The following is a 27,620-nucleotide window of genomic DNA, read 5'->3' as shown; positions in this document are numbered from 1 at the left end:
TTATCTCGCACGCAGAGTTTTTGTAGCCAAAAATAAAGCATATATGAATCTATGTGAATATATATAGAGTATGAAGTATTAATTGGCTTGTTTAAAAAGAAACATGGATCTTTACACCCTTTCCATATTTGTATTCCATTATAGCTACCCGATCAAATTCAATAACCTTTTTTCCATCTTGGCGATACAAAATCCTTTTGTTAATTCTTCACATGGCACGTAGTCTATCTTATACTGTGATCCATTTTTGTGAAGTGATTCTATACTAATTTTTGGGTAGTCTGTATTTCCATTCCAGATCACCTTCTTGCTTACAAGTCCAAAGGTTTTGTCGTCGATCTGGTGCTTACCATACCTCACCACACCAATTATAACTTGATCGAATACATTCTTCTTTATTGTAAACTTCTTAATATTGCTGGGACGTCCATTTGGGTCGTCTACTGTCTCTACTTTTATGTAGCGATTGTGTGTATTATCCATAATATTTAGTTCTACAGATAGCCTGTGCACTTGAGCATAATGAGGGTCTAGAGGTATTGTTTTAAACTCCATAATCTTTGTCTGAAATATGTGGGAATTCCTTCTATATCTAGTCGTAACTCTGACATACTTTGAACCGTCTTCTTTATATACCACAAGCACATATCTGCTCATGGCATCAGGATCCGAGCCTATTATATGTTCACCTGAATATTGCTATGAATAAAGAAGAAAGTTACCAGCATCACTCACAGTGCCCACAATGTGAGTGTTACTACAACCATGAATAGCTGTATAGTGTATTCCACCAGGAAACTCTGTGGAGCTTAGGGCCCTTATTCTCGCTGGGACATGTCCAGATATATCAAGACTTACTGGAATCCTTTTCTTACCGGATGGCTCCGCGGCAGTATTTTTAAATGGTAATGTTATCAGTAAAACTTGTAAAATAAGAACTGCATGCATCTTGTAGTACTAATTTTTAGACAATTTACAACTTGTGATTTTAAAATAGGTAGTTAGCGTTTGTGTCTAAATGAGAATTATTGCCAAATAGCAGGTTGTATGGCAATCACAAGATTAGCTGAACTAGGGCATTTAGGAGGGACTATTTGACGACATTCTATGTCACGTTCTGACGAACTTACTAATGATAAAAATGGAAGTGCTGTTTTAGAATGAAGAATGGGAACTCCTCCCCTTAATTATTTTACCTTTTCATTTCTATTCCGATACGATAGGTCATGGTATTTAAGAAAACCCTTAACTGGCCTCATATTCCTAGTGACTTAAAACAGTCTTTGAAGGTTCCACAAATGGTATCCAGATAAAATTTGTAAGAGCCCAAAAGATTTCTTATCGATTGATCCATTCACATAGAATTGGACACTTATAATTTCCAACTATGTGAATGCACCACTAACAATAAATTCATATATACTAAAGGATTGTAATTTTTGGCCAAGACCAATTTACAGCTCCATTTGTCTAAAGCACATTAAATCTCATTCCAACTTCTTTGGCACAAAACCAATTGCATGCAGGATATTTATAGATGATAAAGGAATTATGAAGTATATAAAAAACTAAATAATTTTTTATACGTGCTGGAAATCTGTAGAATTTATGAATGAGCGGAGTACGAGTTTCACGGAGACATCAGCCTCATAGACACATATAATCTGAAACAGAGCAAATGAATAAAATTTATTGGTACAATAAAAATTAATAAACATATTTATAAACTCAAAGTGTTTGAGCGATTGATTCTCTCCTTTAGTAATAACTGATTCCACACCTCTTATTTTTAAAGCGATAAATACCGAGTCCTTTATAACTATTGTTCTTTTCCAGTAGGCTGTTACTTAAGGATAAAAATTTGTCGTGCCGGAATAATACTAATGATTACAGCAAATTACATCAAGTGTGTAGAATAAACAGCATGCCTTTGCCAACAATCTAAAAGGTGATAAGATAGTCACTCCTGGGAACTAATTTCACAAATCACTTCCTTCTTGCATTAAATGGCTATAAGCATCAAGATTTTCGATATAATAAGCGTAAATTGTCGCCATTAATAACGTGAGAAGAGTTTATTCCACTTTAGAATTACAAAGAATGGAGGTCTGTACGTATCTTCTGATATCTATGAAATTTTCCATGATTTTATCCTTGCATTAAACTGCCACAAATATCGGGAATCTCCGTAAAAGTCAAGCAAAAGTCTAGTTTTTTAAAGAATATTAAACTACCCCATGCATTTAGACTTCAAGGAGATCAAATTTATTCAGTTCCTATATGCAGTTGTCTATTGTGTGAAAGATGAGAGAAACGATCCTCTTGCTCTCTCTGCACATTTTTAGGTTTGTTTTTTGTGGAGATTCAGAAGCTCCAGATACACCAACTTCAGATGTTACTCTGGATATCTCTCTTCCGGATCCTTCCCTCACCAGAGAATACAAGAGCAGTTCAGATGGAGCAGTTTATTATTCATTCTTCCCAAGAGGACCCCTTTTCAGTAAGATTATGGATGGAAAGGATGAGTTATGGAAAGCTGAAGGGGATAGGGAGAAATGTACAACAGCATTCTCAAGTCATAGACCAGGTATAGCAATGGCTACAATCTACGTATGGTCCGAAAACATCAGCTCAGAAATGAGGTATTACGAAAAGGAAGATGGAAATACGTGGAAATTTGTTAGGAGTCAAAAGGGGAGTAGTCTAGGAACTCCCATGGGTATAGCTAAAGCTATACCACCTTTGGAGCCAACAAAAGTAATGGAACATAAGGGGAAGCACCCTGAGGAATCTGCTACTACGACAATAAAATCCTATCCTTTGGATAATTTAGATGACCATAAAGAATCGGAAGAATTTCAAGATCCAAATGATAAACCTGAGAATGAATCAGCAGAGTCTATGGATAACCAACGACAAAATACAGGTTCTGTTGATCCTTTAGTTCAAAGCTTTTCTGGAATAGCCATGCAAGTTTCTGAAGAGGAAAAAGAACCTGAAACACTTAAAAACAATTATGCAGATCAATCCCTCGATTTATCTCCAGAACCTGCTAAACAAACTGTTACTGGTCCTAATCAAGGGCCTCAAGAGGGAGGTGACAACAGCCGAGCTAGAACTAGAAATGATAAAGTGATTTCTACCATTACATCTGACCTTGGATCAGATGAATCTGACTACGATTATAAAAATAATAATAAAGATGAACATCCATATGATGCCGATGATGAATCTGTTTCACCAACAACTTCTACCACGTCCGACGAAAATATTCATAAACAGAATATCCAGAAAGAAAGTGTTACAGCACAGAAAAAGATGTTGTTTCGACACAGAAGACCCTCTGAGACAAAATCCGTAGACTCTGGTATAGAATCAGATGCTAGTTACATTAAAAGCACTCTCAGAGGTACCACTTCTTCCAATTTATAAGGATATAAAAATGCATCTTCTAGAGTTCAGGTATTCATTATTGACATTTCCAACGCTCCAAGTAAACATGTTATTACACTTGTTGATGATGTTGATAATGGCTATAAGCAGAAGAAATACTCTCCTCTCTATGGAACTTACAAGAGGACAGTAGATGGGACGTTCAACAAGGTTGCGGATGGTCCCGCTGTTATATGGATAGCTAAACCGCACGAAAGATGCGGATACGTCAGTTGTTTTACTAAAGGGCAATTCCCTCCACTTATCGACATTAACATTTGTGATTCAACTGGAAATACTATATTAAAACATTTTGAAAAGGTGGGTGGCGTATGGAAGCCTATAACCACTAGGGAGTTTGATGAAAGGTTGGCCAAAATGAAGTTCTCAACGTGATTTATTTTCTTGTAAATTGTATCAAATATATAAACAATGTTCCATAGATGAAAAATACTCTCTAGAGATGAATTGACAAAATTTCCAAATACACAGTTACCACTTACATGTGCATGCCACATTGGAATGCGTATTAACAGTACATCATCCATACAAAACCTTGTACAGAGCAAATTCTGTATCAATTTCCTGATCTTCTTTAGGTTTAAACAATCTCCATGCCCTATCATAACCTGCTGCAACGATTGCAGATGCGTCTGGAGCGATATTAATTCCCATTATTCTAGTGTCATCATTGGACAAAACCTTTCTACATTTATAGTCTGAAGTATCCCAAATCTTTACATGTGTATCAAATGAACTTGTTGCCAGATAGCGTCCATAAATTGGTTCAAACTCGAGCCCACTCACCAGTTTTGTATGACTCAGTAGAGAAGTTATCGGTTTAAACTTGCGTAAATCAAAGATCTTGACAGAATTATCTGCTGAAGAGGTTGCAAATATATGTGATGTTATTGGGTGGAAACTTATACCAGTTATATCTCCGTTATGCACGCTCTGTTGAAAAATGTGTCGACCGGTTCTTAAATCAAAAATGAGCATGACACCATAACTATCTCCAGATGCCATCAGATTACCATCTCCATTAATAGACAATGCATACACAGCATGTTTATGTCCTTCTTGCAGATATATTTCCTTCATCACTTCAATATCGTAGAGTCTAATGGTTTCATCAGCGGAACTACTTGCTACGACTGTATTGCATGGATGAAAGAGTATGCGATTAATTTTTGCCTCATGAATTTTAAATTCATAAATCTTTGTCTCTTCAATTTTAGAAAATGGCTTCCAGAGGGCCATTGTTCCCCCGGATCCTCCTGTTACTAGCAACAATTCATCATCTGTAATATCATCAGGTTCCTTTCCATCGTAGTATACATTACTAGAATTAAAATTCCAATCTAGACAATGTATCATTTCTTTACAATCAGTTGTTAGTTTTTTAACCAGCGTGGATTTTGTATAATCAAAATCAAAAATACCAACATCGTTACAGTAGCTGCCAGTTGCGATATATTTAACATTTGGAGAAAATTTGGCCATTGTTAGAGGCCTATCAGCAGCCAGCTGTGAAAACGAGAGAGAAAGATTCTGTGTAATGTATTCTCCAAATCTTTCAACATAGTCTTTATGTTCATACTGATCACATTGACTTCTATACTTGTGTATCATAGCCTTTCTCTTTAGGGAGCGGTTCCAGGAAAAATATGCAATAGACCTACGGAATAGTCGCACATCATCGTCTCCTTCAGTATAAAATAGCTCACGATCGTTTGCGTCCTCATGAGAAGCATATGCACCGTCTAGAAAATTGCCCTTTTTGTAAACATTCGACATGTCAATATTGAAGAGCTTTAAAACTTCATAAAAATTTTTCGCCTCTGTAGACGATGCGATTGCAAGATCGACATCTTTCTCATGGAAGAATTTATCGTAGTTGTTTAGTAATACCATTTTCAGACGTTCCCTTCTCTCATAGGACCCTTCACCAAAGAGGATTATGGGCTCCTTTAGGGAGCGGAAGATCTTCTTTACAACGCTATCATTTGTGGTAACGCCAATGTAGAGGTTAGAGAGCTTACTCTTGAGCTCAAGCTCCTTTAGGACCTCTCCGTCCAAATTGGACGTTTCAGTGTCCCAATTACTCACTCTAGCCATTCTAACCGACCATATAGAGCGATAATAGATGTGTTAATGAGCTTTGTTTCCTCCTGTAAGTGTTAATAGGCTAATAAATCGACTAAATCCTTTCTTTACCTCAAAACATCTCCCTTCTCTGCAGAAAACGGATAAACCTAAAACCAAGGCTCTAAAATGACATATTTAGTGATGAAAGGAGGCTTCCCCCGAAAATTTGTCCCTGGCTGGGCAGCGATTCCGACCACTAACAGAGCGTCTCTTCAGCACAAGTTTGCCATCAGAATTGACAGGGAAATACAACTACTTGCATAGATTATGTTCCGAAAATTTCGAGTGTAAAGACAGGCCGGGAGGTGAAGTAATTGCTACTGACGTTGCTAGCTGATCCTGTGGTGATGCCACAGGGCGAATCGTTTTCCTCCAGAAGGCCAGTCCACACTTTTGTGTTGTGGAGGATTTCGAAGTAAAATATCGCAATTTATATGCTGGAGCGATATAATCACTCCCTGTGTTTTGTCGAGTGATTTAAGGGCACACATTTGACTATGGAAAAGTCGTCTAAATCCCAGTATATTCGGAAAACGAGGTTGTAACTTGTACTTTAGGTTAAACAATAACAGAAATTATTCTTGTACCATATCGGATTGCAGTCAAATGGCAGAATATGCTACTCACGTCTTCGTATTCGCCGTTTACAAATTTTAAGGCAAATTTGTCAGTTTTACGGACACTATCATGTCGAAAAAGACACAGGTACTAAATTAGGTTGTATAATACAAGGGTGTCAGTATAAAAGGGACTAGCCGCTTCGGTATTTGTTGATACATTAAAGATTCAAGTAGCTGTTCGGCCTTTGGATGATAGTGTGTAGACAGTATACTCCTGAAACATGTTGGAGAATAAGATTATAGAGATCCTAAACAGTGTATTTGAACCGTACATTGATGGGCTGAATCCTACCAAATTAAGCTTGGCGAACCTACTCAGTGGTAAGCTGGTCTTGAACAACCTTCATGTCAAAACTAGCGTTGTGGACTTTCTGGAACTTCCGTTCCACTTGACGTTTGGGCTACTTGGTACAGTTAATATAAAGGTACAGATTCCAATTCTGAGTCTTTCCAAAAAGAATCTCTCACTTGAAATCACTGACATGATATTTCTCCTTACAACAAAGCCAGAGAGTCAATGGGATTCAGAAGCGTATAGAGATGAATATATTGCATCTAAAATTGCAATACTAGCAGCTGAATCACTCCAACTTGTTGTTAAAGAAATTGAGGGTTCAGGGTTTGTATGGAATACAGTTTTGTCATTTTTGGAAACTCTTGAGATTAACATACACAATGTTCACATAAGATTAGAAGATTATACAACAAATCCCAATGTTTCATACGCGATTGGTTGTGTCATAAAAAGAGCGTTTTTTCATACCAATCTTAGACAAAATTCTGGAGATGACGGATTTAGAACTGTTTCAAATATTCTACTACCATTTCAAAGCCTATTAAAAAGTGAAAATGGGAAACAATCACCAAGTATAACACACAGAACTATAGATTTGGAGGGTTTTGGTTTCTACGTTGACCAGTTGGATCCACTAGGTCCAGTATTTATGAAATATAAGGATACAAGTGGTCCACAGATCTATGAAGGTTTCCAAAAAGGAGAGGATAGTTTAAAGAGAAACGTATCAGAGGAGTTTACAAACGATGAATTGGCATTTCTTGATGCAATTGGATCTCACCAACCTGGATCGGATCAATATAGGGGTGGAGTATCGTATCAAAGCATCTGTGTTGTAAAGACAGAAACCCCTAGAAAGAGAGTATTTATGAGAAAGCCGAATTATAGACGTAGCTTTCTTTCCAAAAATAGGAGGTTAAAGTTTAATAGGTATGCTAGACCAAGATATAAAACCGATGTCCAGCGTTATATTGACAGATTTCCCCATGCTGATGACAATAGACAAAATGTTATAGATAAAAGTAATCTATTTTACACCTTGTCCTTTTCACATATCTTGGGATACTTGGTGAGAGGTTCCCACGTTAACAACTGTGATAATCATGTTTCATCCTTTAATGTTTGGGAAAGAGGAAATTACAAAAGTCTATACAAGAGTAGTGTTTATACGCAGAGTTATACTAGAGAACAGAGAGATCCATATGCAACTCTCCTTTTGAATAAAAAAAGAAGAAGTTATACGAGAGATATGGCCAAGCAGGTTAGAACAAAAGAATCTGCTTCATTTAATATATCAAGTGGAAGGAATAGTGAAGATCAAAGTTTGACCAGCAAATGGAGGTTCCCAAGCTTTCTGAGCTTTAAAAGACGCAAGAGCACTACAGTTGATTCTGCTTTTGGCAAATATTCTGCTAATGTAAATGCGAATGCAAGTTCTAAAGAATTGTTTGGTTACAAATTTTCTCCAGGAAGAAGTTGGAGAACTCTCCTTAGCACATTTTGTACTATTCAAAAACCAAATGTTTCTCAAAATAATTCATCTTTGGACATCATAAATAGATCTCAAACTCGTGATAGAGAACGTCGTTCAGTTACAATGAGTATGAATGCCGAATGTTGTGATGCCAAACAGTCAAATATTGCAGATAGCAACTGGAATTGTTACAATAATGATATGACGCATTCTAATCAAACTTCGATTATAAACGCAGAATCTACACTTATTCATACTGAATTGGCACACCCAGGCAACGTTAGATACTCTAGCAATGACTATTTATTTTCATATGATGTGAACTGGCATGTTCGTAATAAAGGTCAGGGTAATGAAAAGGAAAAGACAGATGATTGTGATGAAACTGCAAGTGTTAAACCAGAATCAGTGAACCCTGAGGCTAAATTGGAGGATCTTCGGATGAAAGAATCTTGGACTAGGTTGACTTTTGTTACACATGATGAAAGTTCAGAGTTGCTGGAGTTTTTTTTGAAAACTCTGGATGAAACAGATCACAACTACTTTCTTAACCCAAAGGACTTCAAGGGGGTAGCATCTTTTTATTTTTGTTCATATCCAATATTGCCGTCTCAAATTTTAAAGTCATGTTGGTCTGCTTGGGGCTCAAAATATGGTAGAGCTAGATCTACAAGTTTACAAAATGACTACCTTCCTAGATGTTCCGTTTTTTTGGTGTTTGAGGATATTGATATAACAATATCAAAGGAGCAAGTAGATTGTATTTATAATGTCTTTTGTGAGAACCTCTACAAGTACTGGTATTGGTCATATGGCGTAATTTCTACCTTTGAAAACCCAAGAGCCACACCAGAGGATGAAAAAATGTATATGGAGTATTGGCCTCAGTATTTATTGCTCGAGAATAATGCCGAAAAGGATGAACTTAAGGACTTTGTCCTAGATTTCGAGATTCTGCATTCTATACAGACAATTAGAGTGTTAAGGAATAGAGCATCTGTATCACTGAGTGAGTTAATCCGCAACTTTGGAAGGGGATTAACGTTTTGTTCTATGGGAGCTGACTTTAACTCTTGCGTTGCAGATACGTTATTCACAAATATATGTTCATCCTACGAGGATAGGGATATTGATGTAAACGGAGTAAATATAGATAATACATCAAAGGTACAAGATCGCTTGAAATTTGTTGGTGGAATCTATGAACTTGCTTCCAAACATGCAAATTCAACTGGAATACTGACTTCTCTTCGTAAAATTTGTAATCAACAGGTCTTCACCGTTGACATTGTTTTGGATATTTTCCTTTTAAACTCTAGGCTTATTTTGACAAACAAGATGGAGTCATTCAAGAACATTTCAAACATTATGGGCTATATTTTATCGGTGAATGGTTTTCACCTTTTTTATCAGGATACAATTGGTCGTGATGGGAGTCAGTTTATAGAGGTTGAAGCATTACCGTTTAGCATACTTTCATTGGACTTTTGTGCAAGTCCATCCAGCGAGCTTTTTTCGACAATGGGTTGTGCTTGTAAACTTCTTAGTGGACCTCCATCTATTCTTGTTGCCTGCGGAAATGTTCCTCAGTTGAACCAAGCCAAGGTTGAAAGATCGGCAAAGAAAGATTTATTGCAAATGCTTAAGAGGGAAACAAAGGTTACAGTGGTAAACAATAGTCTTTTTTTTAGTGGTGGTGAAGCTGATGCTATTATTTCCATAACTGACTCTGTATTATACTTCTCCATAGAATCTAGCCATTTTTGTACACCAAATATCTCAGATGTTCGTGTTAGGTTTCACCTTAATTCGGAATTGTTTATTCATTTTCCAGTATTGGATGAGATTAACAATGTATTTAGAGTGCACAAGTATAATATGCAAAAACACCTTACTCTGGATGCGGTAAAGGTTTATGCTGATAAAAAGAGGGAATACCATTTAAATGATTGTAGATTTGATAATCTTAGAGAGGTTTACGAATTGATTGATTTGGGATCTGAGTATATGAAAGATATTGTTCAGGGTTCAATACCATTTTTGAACTATGATTTCTTGATGGAATCAACTTATCAGACACTGGTATTGGTTGATTTGAATTTGAAGGATACCACGTTTTCCTACTTTTTTTCTATTGACAGTTTTTCTGTTCGCTCGGAAATAGCTCCCAGAGTAAACTCCGCTAATCATTATGACTTGCACCACGTACGGATCAATAATCCTCGTATTTTATCTTGCAATGATTTCAGTTCAGCATTGTTTTCTTCTTCCTCATCATCAAATAAGAAATCCACAGAAAAGGACGTTCGATTTATTTATATGGGCCCTAATCTCTCAATTCCCTTTTCAAATTACATCTCAACGTTGTCAAAGAGGGTTGTTTCAGATTCTTACTACAATATTGATATAATTAACAAGGAGTTTGAAATTTTAAAATTTGGGGAAGAAAATGACCTTGCCATTAAAATAAAGTCGATACGTTCTGATAAAATACTTGAAAATTCTATTTATGTACAGAAAGATGATGAACCGAGTTTAATCATAGAACTATCCCTTGGTAGCGTGTACATTAACCTTAGGGATATTGACATTGCAGCATTCATTTGCACATACGGAAACTACATGGAGTGTTATGATGGATATATGCAATGCATGACCATTTTTAATAAGCAGATAAGGTTATTCAACAAACGAGATGAATTTAATGAAGTCACACCCTTTAGCGATCAGAATTCTCTCCTTAGGGGTATCTGCAACGAGCAAGGCCAATCATTGGATGAATTTGTTACACAAGACGTTGTATTGAGAAACACACATGGATCACAAAACAACAATCTTAGGGCTTTAGTATCTGTGAAATGGGCAAAACTTCAATCAAAAATATTACAAAACTCCTCATCCACCAGTAGATACACAAAATATGACTTCGATATGGACTATTTATGCTTAAATTTCCATAGAGTTGTTGATTTCAGTTCTCCAAAAAAGTCTGGTAGAAAATCAGGAGCACGAATTTTTTCCGGAGACTCGCTAGCAGATTCCGGAACTATACGAGATAGTCCACATATAGCAGCGATGAGTGGATCCTCCTCTGATGATACAAGACTGGGACAAAGATTACGTGGTGATTCCATTGAAAAACATTCTTATCAAGTTATTAGTAACGATCTTGTCCTACTAGAATCACTACTAAAATTTCACGGAATTACAACTCCATTGTTTAGTCTTAAAGTTACTGGAGTTGGACTAAAAACTGGAGTTCATAATGGTATAATTAAGAGGTTGTGTGGTTTTTTAGGCTGTATAGAGGTAGAGGATCAATCTAATTCTGTGCCATTGTATTCATCTACAATTTTCCGTGGAGGTTATACTACGCTCTTTTGGCGTTGGCTAAAGGTTAAGCGAGAGATTAACATTGCAAAAAAATTCCAGGGTTCCCTATTCTCAGCTAAAAACAAACAAAATTCTGCGTCAAAGGAGTGTAAGATGAATCATGTAGACGCAAAAACGGGAAATGTACAACAAAACCCAAATTGTAAAATTATCCAGTCTTACAAGTTCACAGAGGATTATCTTAAAGCTGTAATGGACTACAATTCTCCGATATCACAGTCATATACATCATCATCTTTACAACTGGAAAAATCGCCATGCTTTGTAACAATCTCTACAACTTGTACTCCTGAGAAAGAGCAAAACTGCCTGGTATATGTTTCTGGTAGCATATTAAACATTGCATGGGAAGCTATCGATGAGATTTTACACTTTTTCAAGAGAATTGTAGAATATACAAGCTATATGCCAAACTATGCGACAGAGCCGGTAACAAGGCAAACATTTTATACTTGTGGAATAAAGACCTTAAGCTTTACCATGCATCTGGCCAAGTCAAAGATAAACATTTTGTCAGAATCTTCATGGTTTGGATATCCTAATCTTGTTAAATACATGTGGTACAAAGTACTTAGGGATCACTCTGGAATTGTGGATCCACCTCAGGATTCTAGAAGGTCCTCTATAGTCGATCCTATTGACCAAACCAAGAATATCTTTACAAAATTTGCAATGGGAAACATGGATTTTCCAGTTGGATCTGGACGTGCCAAGGTGATAAGGGAAAGAAGCGGAAGTTTGAGGAGTATAACGATAAGTACTGACCCTGGTGTAAATATGGGCTCTAGTGTGCGTTGGTCCCTGGTTAGACTAATTGTAAGTGATCGTAATAAAAGGGCATACATATCCTTTCCAATTTCTCTGAGTATATTTGGAGAAGGATCGATTTATTTACACTATACTCATTCTGATTTACCACAATCTTTCCAGCTAGCGTCACAATATTCCAAATTAAAAAGAGATGAAGGTGACAGAAAAATTCCAATGGGTTGGTGGAGTAAATATATGCCCTGTATCATACAATTCAAGGCTGAAGGCAGAAACATATCATCATTACTCAGCAGACAGGGGTCGGGGGAAATTTTGACACCCTGCGGATATCATTTTCATAGAAACATTTTTGATATCTTCCCAGGGAAAGAATATATTTCTACTGCCTTTTCAGATGAAGAAAGGAGTAGGACAGATATGCACAGAACCCCTCAAAGTGGTAGACAGAAAAATGATGGATATAGAAACAGCAGAGTTGATTTTAACAGGTACATGCGTTTGCACAATTTACAGGATTCTAAACTTTGTGGTCTTTTGGAGATTTCGAAGCATACACTGTACGATATATACGATTCGAAGGTTTCCGAGATTCTAAAACCGTTTAGATGTACGTTTTCGACTGTTACATACCTTTACGATTCAAATTCCCAAATATGGTACAGTTTGGTCCCACAATCGGTTTCAGCTAGTATAGATATTGAAGCTGTGGATATTGCTATGAATTGTGTAGATCTTCTTTCTCTAATTGATACACTTACAATTGCGTCAAAGTGTGTAGAAGGATGGAATAGTGAGGTTTTGCCTATACATGTTCCTCAGGAAAATCTCTATAAACATGATGAGTTATACCTAACACTGGATGAAGTGTTGCCGGTAAAAAGAGATTTTATGGAATCTGAAGAATTTCATTCCTGCAGCAGTTACGAATCTGATGCAGATTGGACAAGTATAATGTCCAATGAAGATACAAACACTCCGGTGGAAGTAATTGGTCAAGATTTTTCAGTGTTGGAAAAGAAGCCCAAAAAGAGGGATGGTTTGGAGTTTTTCTTACTCAAGTTATTGTCAAACTTTTCCCTAGGATTATCTCTTAACCTTGAACTTGTCAATATTGAAATATCAAGCAACATTGATGCGGATATTCGACATATATTTGTTTTATCCCTCGAGGACACAAGAGCAAAATTCTGGGTAAATAGTATAAACAATATAACTGATGAATATGCGTCGACGAATGGTTCAGGTGATGTAGAAGACACATGGATCGATGAGAGTCTTGATTTTTATATACTCGACCTCTGCCTCTCTGGAATTGATGGGTTACTTGTACCTTTTTCAAATTTACCTTCCAATTATTTCGCTTATAGAAATTGCTCTAAGGATGATTTCTATTCTGATGAAGGGGCTTCATCTGAAAATCCATCAAGGGACGTAGCGACAAATATGCTGCAAGCTCACGATCAACCGTCCAGACAGGAGCAATACTTTGTAGATCAAGAAAATCTAATGCAGTTTGAGTGTCAAACACTCATAACATTTGATATATCCAAGGATTCCAGTAAGGAAATGACGCTGGAAACTGTAAAGGTACTATTCACAGGTCACAAAACATCACCATTTTCCAAGACAACTTCAAACATAAACGTTTCTTGGATAAATATAAACATAACATTAAATGCAGCAGAGTGTTATTTTGGATTCTTGAGCTACTTGGTAGCAATGAGTAGACTTCACAGCATCATACTCGATGGTTCTAACGCGGACTATGTAAACCTGCAGCCGGCAGCATTGTGTAATATTCATGATGATGTAAAAACTACAATGGCTCCATTCAATCTTATTTCTGAGAAATTCAAACACAATTTTACACATTCTGAACATTTTGGGATTTTTACGGGTGAGGATGTTTCCAAATACTTCGAATTTAGGTATTTCAATAATCTGTTTGCTAAAAGAGGTTCTCTAGATATTCATGAAGTACTGTTGGATATTAATAAAACATTGCTGGAATGCAAGGCCATAAATATGGGTAGCGTGGATACTTTGGATTTGTTTAATATAAAACCTATGATAACAGAATCTTCTATTGAACCGAATTCCTACCTATATAATAATCTTGGTCAGCCTATTTTGATATGCACGGGAGTAAATGTATCGGATAATCAACTTAAATGGAAGACTGTACTGAATGGAGAATCTTGCATTTTATCCTCTGGACACTATGGAGTAATCTCACCATTTATAATACGGTTACAAATTGGCAGCTGCGTATACGATATTCCTTCATCCTCTTTGGAAATTGCGCAAAATGTTGAAACAATGTTTAAACTGGAAATCACAAGGGGAAGTTTTAAACGGAAGTTCATGGCTAGAACGAATGACTCCAAGGGACATGGATTCAAGGTACGCTCCAGGAAAAAGAATACTACAGTATCATTTGTCGATGATACAAAACGTAGAAAAAAAGGTTCCATTCATGGTAAAAGTGAGGGGAACAAGTTCGCCTATATCATGGTTCGCACCGTTGAACGTTTTGGTATTCAAACTGTGGCAACTTCCATACGATCTGCTGTAAGCATTCATCTATCATCTGCAGTTTTTGTGTCTAACAAATCCAGGGAGAATGTAGTAGTATTTCCGTCTCTATATCCTGATGCAAAGAAACGTACAATATCATACTCATCTTTACTTTCCCTTAATCTTCCTATACCTCCTGTATTTTTGCCAGTTTCATCGAAAAATTTGGTCACTCTGAGAGGAAGAGTAACAAAAGAGGGCGTTGGTAATGTTCTTTTGAGGCAAATTGCAAATATCGCAGAGTATAAGGCTGTAAGGAAACTTGCTCCTGTGCATGTGTTAGATCCATTTAATAGGCAACACGAAAATAAACTCCAATACATTGTTATAAATGGTAACTTTTTCCATCCTAACAAAATTCCTGTGCCGCTTTCCTGGACAATTGATAATTCCTTGACTATTTGTATTTCTCTGGAGGAGGACTTCCCCTTTTATGCTCAAAATTTTGATCTTCCCTCGGCCACCAGGGGTTCATTTTTCACAAAACTTTCCTCTGCCAGAATTGATGGATTACCTTCCAGGCAGAATGAAGTGCTAAGGAATTTTGGGGCCGAATTATATAAGGACATGGATTTTCATAGAGGAAAGGAAATATATTTTAATGGAGATATTCTTCTATCTTCAGAATCCGCACAACACCTTTACGACTCAATTGATAGTCAGAGACTAAAGACACCAATTCCTGGATACACTGCACAAGTTAACCTTGGAAGATATGTTTCTGATGAACTTCGTATAGATTCCGGTGAATTTGTAGATGTGGAAGAAGATTATTTTGACGTCGGAAAAAGCGAATATAGCAGTGCGTACGCAAAAAGTCAAACTTCCAAATTCTCTAATTTTCCATCCTCAAGGAAGCTTACAAATTCAGCACAAGACTATTCTGTATCAGATTCTCACAAGGATGGGATACACAGGGCCATGTCCAGCGAAAGCTCATTTTACACCAAGAGCATATTCTCAAAATCAAGCCTATTCCTCTCAAAATATTTATCTGGTGGAAAAAATAAAAAGGCTGAAACTGAGAGGGTTACCGCACGGGTTGCTAAACCCGAACACTTTGGTCAGCCTGCTGTAACTCTTTCATCCACCTTAATCGAGCTTTCTTCTACCCCTAAACAGAATATTTCTCTAAATCCCCTAAAGTATGTTATCAGACAGTATGAGATTTTGTTGGAAAGTTGTCAAGTTATTGAGAATTTGATGCCACACGATGTTCATTTTATTACACCCGCAGTATTTGACCTTTTCAAGGGGGGTGCTAGGAAGATTGATGATGCTCACTCAGATACAGAACATGTTGTAAATGCAAGTGATGATGAAAGAAACGAGACAAATCATTTTGGTAGGGATGCAAGTGAGACTATAATAGATTCTCAAGCTTTAATGATAAAGGCAGGAGGTAATGCTCACTTGGCTAGAGGAGTTCACAAGGGAAGGTTCATATTAAACGATCTAATGAGCAGGGAGATTGAATTTAGAGTAAACAAGGATACATGTACAAATCTAGTGTTTGAAGTCATGCAACCAGGATTTTTGAGTTCAGCGGCACACTATATTTGTGAAAACAATAAGTACGTGGATGGAGCAAGAAAATTACCAAGGAGAATTATTGTATCCCTTGATATCTCCAAAAAGTCAACTCAGCCTGTAAAGGACAAGAATGGTTATTATAGACGTTACGTTGAATCTTCACAAATATCCTGCACTATCTTTGTTGATAAATGGGTTATAAATTGGCTAGACTATCCGGTTGTTATATGTAGGAGTGATGGACGTTTTCAACAGACTATAGGGGCCAAGAATTGTACGGTTGCAAGTCAAGATTTGACTTCCACACAGCTGCAATTGGCTGTTAGAAAGTCCAATCTAAAGTTAATTCCAAATTTTGATAACTATCCAAAGAATGAAAAGAGATGGTTTTCCAGATACACTACAAATCATGTAATGTCTACAAAGTTTTTGGTACCAGATCTTACATTTGCAACATGTTCAATAAAGAATGTCGAAAAGTATCCAAATTTGCATTATCTTGTTTCTACATGCATGGCACCACTCCCGTTTTACCGAACCAGCATAATTGAGATTTTACCACAAATGACTCTAATTAATGAATTTGACACACCTTTATGGATTAGAGAAACAACGAGTGGGAAATCGAATATGATTAAGATTAGGAAAGAACAAGTTTGGTATAGAATAGATTCTGGAACAACAGTGGAGTTTCATACGCAGACAAAGGGAGAGCCTCTTGTGAAAATTACAGGAGCAGACCCTGGAGATAATTCATATGCGCAAACAGAAAAGAGTAACTGGTGGTCCTGTGCTATAGCACTAAAGCCGTCAACACTTGTCCAGTTTAGGTTTCCTGTGTTCTCTGGTTACGGTGATTGCAAATTAGAGCTTGGATCAGAATCCAGACATATGTATGGCATCTGTGAGGTTGAAATACAAATGCATAGAGGAGCAAAACTAGTGAGATTTTCTCGTCCAACTACTCCAGAGTGGGTAATTTTAAATTCTACCGGAATGGGACTCTGGGTTGAACAATATGGTACATCTCACGGCGAGGTTATTCCATTTGGAAAATTCCCACTTGAACAGACAAAAGGTGAAGAGGATGGATTTGGAGGAATACTTTCATCTTTACACCCATTAATTCAAGCAAGCGCTCAAGGGAGATATTCTTCTGCACCAGTAAATATTCCATCAAGACAATACTTTGCTACTAATGGTGTCCCATTCGCATGGTATGATCCATTTAAGGACCAAAAATTGGTATGTCGATTTCATACAGTGCAGAAGTTGGCAATGTTTGATTTTTTGCCAGCTGGTCGTCTTAAACGTTATACTAACATTAGACGATCCCGTGGAACAAAGGAGAATGACAAAGTGTCTGGTTTGTTTGCATTGGGTAGACTCACATCTTATGGACAAAGAAAAAAGAAGATGGATGTAAAAGTAAAGGGTTACCTATTAATTGATTTAAGTAAGGTTGAATCTGTCAGTTATAGCACAGTATGCCAGATTAGGTTTGGTAAAGTTAAATTTAATGTACGGGTACAAGCTCAATCCTTGGTAATGTTTGGACAAAAAACACTTTATCTTACTGCCTCAAAAATGAATCAAAAAACGTTCAGCTTCAAGTACTTGAAGGCTACAAATATATTGCAACTTTACAAGCAATTGAGAAAGCCAGATGTTCTTGAGAATAAACAGGTACCAACGGCTGAGCCATTGAGGAGAGCAAGGAGCCCATTAAATCCAGAGTACGTATTGCATGTCACCGTTTCTGGACTTGGAGTCTGTCTCTGCTCATATTTACCAGATGAATTGGTATACCTATCGTTTACATCCATCAAATTTAGAACAAGTTTGGAAGATATGGAAAACAAAAATAAACTTTCAATTGGCTGGATGCAATCGGATGTTCATGATTCAACAACATGCTTCCCAACAATGATAAGACCAATTATAAATTACTCAATTTTCAATACGCGTGCTGAAAAACCAAGAAGAATAGGAAAATGGCCCTTTTCAGACATGCATAATGGGCGCATGTATACTAGTAGACATGTGCATTCTTCCAACTATGCTCGTGTATCTGCTGCTTCGGAAATACAAACAAATCAATCAATGTCTAAAGTACATCCAATCCTTGTGCTTGTCTTTAACACGCGTTCAAATGTAAATCTAAAAGAAGTTACTGAATTTACTCTAGATCTGGAACCAATTAGTATTAATTTGGACACTAGGATAGTATCTACAATTCTTTTATTGCTAGATGACTACATCTCCATCTTTGGGTTTAGTGACAGGACATCAGAATATTTTGCAACGCCAAAAATTGGGATATTCTCAAATTCCGAGGGTAAACTTGACAACTTTGATACTACAGAGTATCCTCTTTCTGAGATTGCCAACTGTAGATATTCAGAAGTTGGAAGTTCTGGAACAAAATATAACATATCTCAACTTAAAATTGGAAAGTTGGTTGTTGTAATAAATATTAGACGTTCCGGAACCCTAATGATTTCTGATTTACCTCCACAGAGTCCAGTTATACGCTATCTTGTTTATATTGTAAGGAGAACTCCACATATTAGTGATGCACACATTACTCTGGCAAAAGAATCTCTTTTGAAACTATGTTGTACACCATATGTTCTCATTTCACATTTTGCAACAAGGTATATTAGCCAAGCTGTGCAACAAATTTACAAGGTTCTTTGGGCTGTAGATTTAATTGGAAACCCTAAAATGGTAGCAAACCACTGGTTTTCTGGACTCTATATATCGCTTTGTGATGTTAGAGAGGCTCTCAGATATGTACATTTGCCTCCTGTGGCATTTTTCTTAATCCTCAAGGGTATATCTCACTTTGGAATTGCCTTATTTTCCGGAGTTGTTGATGCATTTTACAGGTTCACCGGTAGTTGGTATCTTTTGTTAAATACAATGGCATGCAACTCCGATAGATATGCGGTACTTTTAATGCAAGAGGTGTTTACAAGGACACATGGACAGCCAAGTAACATTGTTGAAGGCTTTCTGTTTGGATGGATTTCGGTGGGAAGAAATATTTACATCAGCTGGGGAAATTTTGCTCTGAAACCAATACATGCAGTAGGTAAATTTGTTCGCTCTTTAAAGGAGGAACGTGGTACCAAGGATGCTTTATCGTCAGGAGTTCACATTCTTGGTTCTCTTGTTTCTGCGGCATCCAGCCTTGTATTTGGCACGGCTTCTAGTATATTATCTGGGATGTCGCTAGCTTTACACGGTCTCCTAAATCAGATACATGCAGTGCCTATGTTGTCTGCGATTCGACCAAAAAGATCAAGTCATTCAATAAAGATGCAGAGTCCAACAAGATACAATTTCCTAGAATCGTGGTCAATGGAAAGTTCTAAAAAGATGGAGCATGTGAATGAGGTATTGCTAATTCTTCCACTGGATATCAAGAGGAATTTGTTTGATCCAACGTACATTTCAACGTCACATTGGTCAATTTTGGATGATGATATAAGTCCGCTTATTCTCTCACAGTCGTTTGATAAGTTTAAAAATATGTTGTGGATAGATTGTTCAAGAATGGGTTATATAGAGAATGAGAAGATACGCTGGAAGGTCAACAATAGGGACGTTGTAGCTGTAGAAGTTTTAAGGATTGCCTGTGATGTTCCAAGCCAAAATTATCCTCATTTGGATGATGACAAGGGAGAGCCAGCCAGTCAAATGACAGTGAAGGTAACACCAAAGGTTGCCAAGAAATACTTTTCCAAGGCCCAATATTACATTAGAATCATTCACATTGGAGCTGAATCAAATCCACTAAGTCTCAAGGAGCGCAAAAGGATACCAAGGAGTGTACAAGCAAAACTCATGGACAGAGACACATTTGATGTTGTAAAGAGCGAGGATGAAAATAGACGAGATGGAATGCAGATGCGGGAGACTAGGGAGATTGTAGTTGCAAAGAATGAAGCGATAGAAGTTAAGGAAATCGTCTTGATCAAGAAATCCAAATCAGAAATTGTCAAGGATAAAGTGGCAGAAATAGTCAGAATGCCAGGTCCAGAAACGGCAATGCTCTACTTTACACTTTTAGTTTCCATTTTAAGGGAAGCTGTATTGTAATGTTTTATGATTGTACTGGGTGGTTACTATGAGATGAGTTTAGATTCTTCATGCATGCCTATAATATTCCAGAATTAAAAGTCTCCATTCCCTACTGTAGAAACTAGTCGTGGAGCCACCATTCTCTATTCTCACCTAAACAGAGTCAGACACACACCATCACCATACTGGCAATGAATAACCATGAATGCTTACAAGTAATCAACTGCACACTAGCCATGTAATGAGATAGGGAGTGGACCTCTAGGATACCCGAGGATAAGCTTCTAGGTACCTGTCCCCTCTCACGAGTCAGTTCAAACATCACTCATGCGAATCTTCATTTCTGGTCTTCTCACTCTCATTTCAATCCTCAAACTTGCATATTGTACATCCTACAACCAACTCATTGGTTTATACAGCGGAAATGAGGCGGAACACGTCATTTTTGAGAGCCTCGCGAATAATCGCCCCCAAAGGCCTAAAATTTTGCAAATAGACGATGACTTGTACTTTAAACTTGTCCTTGCGGAGGATAGGAGCTACACATCCGCTGTCCTCTTTATAAACACGGAGAATGAAGCACACCTGGAACTGCTCAGACTCTTCTCTGGCGTATCCAGACGTTTGACCAAGGGAATCGATGGCATAAAGGATGGAGGTGGCCGTACATACTTCTTCTACTGCAATGTTGCTCCTGGAACGGACTCCTGGTTCCTGGAGACTCAGGGCATTGAGAATCTCCCGGAGATTCTAGTCGTTGGACCAGAGGGCCAGGCCTACTCATTCAACAATTACATCGAAGACTTGACGGAGAGACACGAAATTGAGTGGAGCGTCGAGGTTTTGGAGGAGCTAATCGAGGTGTTTTTGGGTGATTGCATGAGCGGTGAATGGGATGGAGATGGTACTATTCCCAGTAATGACAGGAAGAATAGGCCTACTGGTGGCAAGTGGAGAGAAGCATTCCACAGACTGTTTGCCAGAATTGGAGTAGACACTGCAGACGTATTCATCTACCTTGTTATCTTGATGTTTGCACTGGCCACGGCAATACTGAGGAGTGGATATGGCAGATACGTCCTCCTCGTAGGTTCATACTTCGTCTACTTTCTAAGCATCTCCTGCGTAGTCTTTTCTCTGGTAAACAGGACTCCCCTCTATGACCACAAGGGCACTTTTTATGTCGGAAGTGGAAACGGCATGTCTGGATCATTCACCCTAATAAAATGGCCAAATGTGGAAAAGTTATTTAGCAAGGACAGAGCGTATCAGTATGGGTTGGAAGGTGTGATATTCTCGCTCTTGCTCTTGTTGGCCGTTGCCATCTTGTTAGGCTCCGCAAATTCTGAGGATGGTGACAGATGGATAACCCTTGTCATAATCCCTCTCCTTATCATCTACAGACTCTTTGCGATGAAGACCAAGGACCATGTGCTCTATGTACTACCTCCGAGGGATCTACCCAGGGGATGGCTGATTGAAGATCGGCAGGGTATATTTTAATGGGAGGCAGATAATTTGGCAATGATGAGTGAGAGAGCATGAATGAAGCTGTTCTAGAGCCTTCAAACTTCATAGCGGCGAACATTTTAAAGAGCATAAATAGGCTCCAATGAATAACAGTAATTCTCAACTAGTATGAGATATACCCAAAGGGTTAATTCTTTTAGAATATTGAAGAATAAGAAAAGATTTAAGAGAAGGAATATGAAGTGAAAACTAGACCTGTTACACTATCATGGTCATTCTATAAATCACTTTCATCCTTTGAATATATTAATCACTAATGCAGTTTTGGCAACAATTTTGCTGTATTTTAATTCACATTTGTCATGTAGTACATGAAAGGTAATTTATATAATGGCAATGGGTGGTCATTTCTGCGGTTGCAAACTCGGAGAACATGCATGCAGAATAATAGGCACAGATTTCGTAAGGAATCGATGCCAGCTTACCTAACTTGGCGCTCATGGAGTTTTACAGCAAGCTGAAAGTTCTCACGTTCCATTAACTACTATAATTCGCTATTATGGTAGAGAAAGCTGGTAAGAGCGGGTGGTCAAGGGTTGTATAGTTCTCTCCTCGACAGAGTTGTGACGCCCTCTTCCAGCAGAGACTGTCAGTCACAGTAACATATGCGAGCTTTCCGTAATGACCGATAGGTCAGTCATACGCTCAGTCCATGTGGAAAACCCCTTGGATTCGTTCTGCGTCTTCCATTCTAGGTACCCATCTTCTGTAATGGCTCCTTTCAATCCTTAGGGTTTATTCTCTATAAATGGGTCCATTTTGAGACGCCAAACTCATTTCAGCATCATTAAATCGCAGGAAGCCTAAACAGTCAACCCACCGCTGAGTAGCTTACACAATCCGCTCATTTGGCGATCAATTCGACACTCTACGTCCTAAAACCATCATAATACCTGTGATATATCGTAAAATTCGCATACAAGGCGCTATACACGGCTTGGGTGGATGTATAACCGTATTTTGATGCATTCATTACACATTATCCATGGGGTTGCAGTGTGTACGCATTTCGACATTTATTTGCTGAGATTTTTTGTATTAAAGTGCGCATTTGGTTGAAAATCTCATCCATGTATTTGGAACTTTTGAGTATGCATTGATTGGATTGAAAAAATGCTATCTGGGCGTGATGGTAGTGAAAGGGACGTGGTTGACCCTTTGGGCCCACATGTTCCCTTTGTTTCGGAATCCGACGTTAATTCGCTCTATGAAAACAAGGCGTGGTTAAACTCGCCACTCGCTCAACCCAGGAGCGACATTTTCGCAGCCTCTCAGCCGGATTTCTCGGGGATTAGCAACGTAAGTTTGATTGCGAATGCGAGCGTAACTAGCATGAACTCAACAAGAAGCTTTAGGTGACTATTAGGTCTGTAATTTATGGTCGTAGGGAGTCTCTAAAAGACTTTGGTTACGGCCAGGAAATTAGGGAAGGCTAGGATTCCTCACTGCAAGGAGTACTGGGTAACGTTCTATTGTAAGGACGCACACACTCCCAGGAGAACGAGGGATGATGGAAAATTTACGGAGTTTTTGGTAGATAAGTGAGCCATATCTGTGTATTATAAAAGTCTACACACCAGAGCATGAATTCTGTAGTCATGCAGAGGTGTACCGGGGTATTCACCAGGGAGGGGAGAAATGGCTCCACCTATTACCATTGTTCCAGAAAGCATGGTCAGGATACTAACTCTGTGGATCTCTTGAGGATACTGATAGCGATGATTACAGTTCCTCTAGGGCTAGTACCAAGAATAGCAGCATTAGTGACCCTTTGGGGAGACCTTGCTTTATGCAACTTGAGACATTAGCATTACAAGCCTAAAATGAGATGTTAAATGTGTGGTCTACCCTTCCCATTCTCACCTAAAGCTTCTTGTTGAGCTACCATCTCCAACAATAGTGCTTGCTATAGATTATTACATTCACTTTACTCATTCATACATAATATTACAGCAAGGAGATAGTAAAGGTCGTCTGGATCTGGCCAATAGAGCTGACTTGCCGATATCGTCTGACCTGGTCCCGGTAAAGCTTTCGACAACTAGTACCACACCTGAGACAATTAATGTGGATGAGTTTGATGTTATGGTAAATGACTTGCGGAGCATCTTTTTGTGTTGGTTGAAAAAGACACAGAATGGACTTAAGGCGCAAAGAGACTCTATCAATAGAGAAACGGAAGAACTGCAAAAGGAAAAGGAGGCCTTTGTACAAAGAATGAAACAGGAACGTGCGATTGAAGCCGAAAAATTGGCAGAGGATCGCCGCAGACAAAATGCTGAAATCGCATCCCAGCTCAAGCAAGTGCAGATTGAACGCGAAGATTCTCGTAGACGCATAGAAGAGGATTTGTGCAAACTTGAACACGAACGTGACGTTTTCCGCAAATACATGCAGCTGGAGACTGAAAAGTTTAGACAAAAGGTTGAGCTTTTTGAACAAGAAAAGAGAAAGGTAGTGGATACCAAAATTGCTTCGGAAACAATGGTGGATATTAATGTTGGTGGTGTCGTATTTGAGACATCTAGGCATACACTTACAAAGCAAGAGAGTTCGTATCTTAATGGGTTATTAAGTGGTCGATATGAAATTGGAAGAGATAGGCAAGGAAGAATTTTTATTGATCGGGATTATGAGCTCTTTAGGATTATCCTAAACTTCTTAAGGAATCCTGCAAGTTTACCCGTGCCTAGAGATCTAACAGAGAGTTCCATGATCTTGAATGAAGCTGCTTACTACCGTGTCAAATTCAGTCCATACCCTCTTGTCTTGTGTTATGGTGGTCACAATGGTCATGAGCATCTAAAGTCTATGGAACTGCTTGACCAGGAAACAAAATGCTGGAGAAATTGCTCTCCAATGAGAACTGAGCGTATCTACTTTGGTAGTGGTGTATTAAACAACTTTTTATACGTCTTTGGTGGCCAGAACTTGGATTACAAGGCACTTTGTGACGTTGAAATGTACGATAGACTTCGTGACAGCTGGCATGCAGCTGCATCACTAAAACAGCCTAGAAGGAATAATGGCGGTATTTCATTTGAAAATAGATTATTTTGTGTTGGAGGGTTTGATGGAATGAACATTTTGGATAGTGTGGAATCTTATGATGTTAGAATGAAAAATTGGATTCCAATGGCTACACTAAAAGTTCCTAGATCATCCGCAATGGTTACACACCAAAACGGAAGTATATATGCCATTGGAGGAACTAATGGCGAGCGTCTAAAGAGTGTAGAGAGATACGATTTGAGAAAAAATGAGTGGGAACTCATAACAAATGGGCTTTTGGAAGTACGTAGCGCCGGATCTGCATGTAATTATCATAATGAAGTTTTCATTGTTGGTGGAATTGATAACACACAGAATATACACTCGTCATTTGAGACTTGGGATTCCAAGAACCAGACAAGCAGTTTCCTAAAGGATGCCCCTGTGCCAGTTATGGACGCAGCAATGGTTTCTACAGATCTTTCGATATTGATGACTGGCGGACAAAATACCAGTGTTTTGGATTCTACATATTTTTATCAACCAGAAACAGATGTATGGACTGCAGGTATGTTTAGTGGATTGAAGGTAGCGTAGTTGGCCCATTGAACCAACTGACCCTATGGGATGGAGTCTGGTAGAAGGAAATGATCAGCTGCGAGATTTGAGCTATGGAACAGTTTTCACAATTGTTCTATAGTGTTTATTCTGCGCACCATTGCTCTATCTGGCTTACTGGACTTTCACCATTGTAGTTTTCTTGTTCATGCTCTATTCGTATCCATTACACTTATTTTTAGGTCCACCTCTGATAATGCCAAGGTACGGTCACTGCACTACTGTTTTGGACTTTTAGTTGTAAAATTTTCATTACTTGTTCTTCATGGCTATTTAGTCCTATGGATTTCCTCAACGAGGTTATCCGACGTTTCTCGCAGACCCATTCTCGTCACTATTTATGTGATGGTATGCTAAAAGTCTCCGTTTCCTCTTGCCATGATCCAAATGGTGGCGAGTCGGTCGCCAGGTCTTCACTGTCCGGGCCAAGTTGAGTTCACCACTTTCTCTGGGAATTTTCCTTCCATTTTTCTTAAAACAGAATACCATTTTAAACGTTTTACTAAAGTCTCCTTACATGTCAGATGTGTGTGATTACTACAAGCGCATTTTGCTTTCTTGTCTGAGCAAAAGGTACGAGGAGACATTTGCGCCATTTGAGGAGATTAATTTCGAGACAAAATATGAAGACGCCGCAATAGGTTCGGTAATTAAGCATTTGGATGAGAATAAGAGGCAAATACTACGACAACGAGGCCTAGAATCTATCAGGGATGGTAGAGTCGCCCTAGTTATACTCGCTGGTGGCCAATCAACTAGACTGGGAAAAAATGGAAATAAATCACTGGTCCAAATCACTCCAAATGGATCCAAGACGCTTCTGCAGCTCCACCTGGAACGAGTACGGCGAGTGTGTCTCAATGCAGAAATGAGCTCTTTGTCGGAAAATGCTAACGAATCTACAGACACCCGTAATAGAGCTGAAGGCAAAGTGATAGAGACTGGAAAAGATTCGGGTACTAGTAAAGCTACCAGAGGAAATGAGCACGAGAATGGAAATAACAGTTCCTCGGATTCTAAAAGACCTCTTGTATACATTCTAACATCTGTGTTCAATAAGAATGATATTCAGGGATATTTGGATAAAAATGGCTACTTTGGGCTAGATCCAAATTTGGTTGTTTTACTCGAACAAAAGAATGTTCCATGTTTTTTCATGAATGCTACTCAATGCAAACATGATGGAGAATCTCTCAGTGAATCTACTCCAAAAGGATCCATGGGTGGAAATTATCAAAGTAAACTCATAGATTCCCCAAGGTCTATATTCGAAACTAGGAGATCTGTATTTACTATGCAAAGTGGAGAGTTCCACATGTCTTCTGATGGAAATCCACTAACTGTTGAAGTCCTTGTCGATTCAAAGGGTCTAATTACAGCTCCAAATGGCAATGGGAATATTTTTGAATGCCTTCACAACTGTCATTCCTTCATGAAACACTTGGAGAATTTGGATCACCTTCACGTAATCGCGGTAGACAATGCTCTTTCAAGACCTCTTGATCCAGAATTTATCGGTCTTGGTCTTCATTTTCCATTTGATACTCTTAACAAATGTATCAAGAAGAAGGAAAATGAGAATTTGGGAATTTTCTGTGTAGGTAAACATCCTTGTATAGTAGAATACAGTGAACTTGACAGAATCACTTCTGATTCTCCAATAAGACAAAATGACAATTTCTATGGGAATATTTGCGACCATCTTTTTTCTGGTCCATTTCTTAGGCGAATAATGGATTATAAAGCCTACTTGGAAATGCCATATCATGTAGCTAAAAAGGCTATCCCCTATTGGGATGGTACACAATTTGTTTATCCAGACAGTATTAATGGGTATAAACTTGAGCTTTTTATATTCGACGTTATGAAATTTGCTGAAAAGGTGCTATGTTTAGAAGTTGATAGGGAGGATTCATTCGCCCCTGTTAAGAGGGCATATGATTTTGATTGGGAAAATAATGATAACTCTGTACAGTATAAAATGGATATTATATATAAAAAATGGTTAAAATCTGTAAAATGTAATGTCGATGGTATATTTTGTGAGATATCACCGCTTTTAAGTTATTCTGGGGAAGGACTTGAAGAGTACAGTGGTTGCCAGCTTACTGCACCTATTCTTCTCGATAAGCCCAGTAAATAATTCCAA

At 38.2% G+C, this 27,620-nt stretch overlaps 8 protein-coding genes across 8 annotated transcripts, besides 2 other annotated features; 6 read left to right on the top strand and 2 right to left on the bottom strand.

The window, feature by feature from the left end:
• Positions 1–144: 144 nt before the first annotated feature.
• BEWA_029050 (signal peptide-containing protein) lies at positions 145–948 on the bottom strand (the record flags this gene model as incomplete). The annotated part of the gene is made up of 2 exons (XM_004829664.1): positions 145–689; positions 723–948. 2 exons carry the CDS (start codon positions 946–948, stop codon positions 145–147), a joined length of 771 nt encoding a protein of 256 aa, XP_004829721.1.
• A 609-nt stretch (positions 949–1,557) lies between these two features.
• Positions 1,558–1,585: a sequence feature (AT_rich).
• A 114-nt stretch (positions 1,586–1,699) lies between these two features.
• Positions 1,700–1,727: a sequence feature (AT_rich).
• Positions 1,728–2,304: 577 nt separating this feature from the next.
• BEWA_029040 (hypothetical protein) lies at positions 2,305–3,432 on the top strand (the record flags this gene model as incomplete). Its single annotated transcript, XM_004829663.1, has 1 exon — positions 2,305–3,432. One exon carries the CDS (start codon positions 2,305–2,307, stop codon positions 3,430–3,432), a length of 1,128 nt encoding a protein of 375 aa, XP_004829720.1.
• Positions 3,433–3,972: 540 nt separating this feature from the next.
• BEWA_029030 (WD domain, G-beta repeat family protein) lies at positions 3,973–5,550 on the bottom strand (the record flags this gene model as incomplete). Its single annotated transcript, XM_004829662.1, has 1 exon — positions 3,973–5,550. The coding sequence occupies one exon, from the start codon at positions 5,548–5,550 to the stop codon at positions 3,973–3,975; it is 1,578 nt and encodes a 525-aa protein (XP_004829719.1).
• Positions 5,551–6,421: 871 nt separating this feature from the next.
• BEWA_029020 (WD domain, G-beta repeat family protein) lies at positions 6,422–20,350 on the top strand (the record flags this gene model as incomplete). The annotated part of the gene is made up of 1 exon (XM_004829661.1): positions 6,422–20,350. The coding sequence occupies one exon, from the start codon at positions 6,422–6,424 to the stop codon at positions 20,348–20,350; it is 13,929 nt and encodes a 4,642-aa protein (XP_004829718.1).
• Positions 20,351–20,659: 309 nt separating this feature from the next.
• Positions 20,660–21,835, top strand: BEWA_029010 (membrane protein, hypothetical; the record flags this gene model as incomplete). The annotated part of the gene is made up of 1 exon (XM_004829660.1): positions 20,660–21,835. One exon carries the CDS (start codon positions 20,660–20,662, stop codon positions 21,833–21,835), a length of 1,176 nt encoding a protein of 391 aa, XP_004829717.1.
• Positions 21,836–22,975: 1,140 nt separating this feature from the next.
• On the top strand, positions 22,976–23,298 carry BEWA_029000 (hypothetical protein; the record flags this gene model as incomplete). The annotated part of the gene is made up of 2 exons (XM_004829659.1): positions 22,976–23,161; positions 23,218–23,298. The coding sequence occupies 2 exons, from the start codon at positions 22,976–22,978 to the stop codon at positions 23,296–23,298; spliced, it is 267 nt and encodes an 88-aa protein (XP_004829716.1).
• Positions 23,299–23,690: 392 nt separating this feature from the next.
• BEWA_028990 (kelch repeat domain containing protein) lies at positions 23,691–25,709 on the top strand (the record flags this gene model as incomplete). Its single annotated transcript, XM_004829658.1, has 3 exons — positions 23,691–23,699; positions 23,816–25,421; positions 25,654–25,709. The coding sequence occupies 3 exons, from the start codon at positions 23,691–23,693 to the stop codon at positions 25,707–25,709; spliced, it is 1,671 nt and encodes a 556-aa protein (XP_004829715.1).
• Positions 25,710–25,988: 279 nt separating this feature from the next.
• Positions 25,989–27,614, top strand: BEWA_028980 (UDP-N-acetylglucosamine pyrophosphorylase, putative; the record flags this gene model as incomplete). The annotated part of the gene is made up of 1 exon (XM_004829657.1): positions 25,989–27,614. One exon carries the CDS (start codon positions 25,989–25,991, stop codon positions 27,612–27,614), a length of 1,626 nt encoding a protein of 541 aa, XP_004829714.1.
• Between the last annotated feature and the right edge of the window lie 6 nt (positions 27,615–27,620).

This window comes from Theileria equi, chromosome 1 (assembly GCF_000342415.1).
Source record: "Theileria equi strain WA chromosome 1, complete sequence".
NCBI lineage: Eukaryota > Apicomplexa > Aconoidasida > Piroplasmida > Theileriidae > Theileria > Theileria equi.
This window is presented reverse-complemented; position numbering and strand designations above follow the sequence as displayed.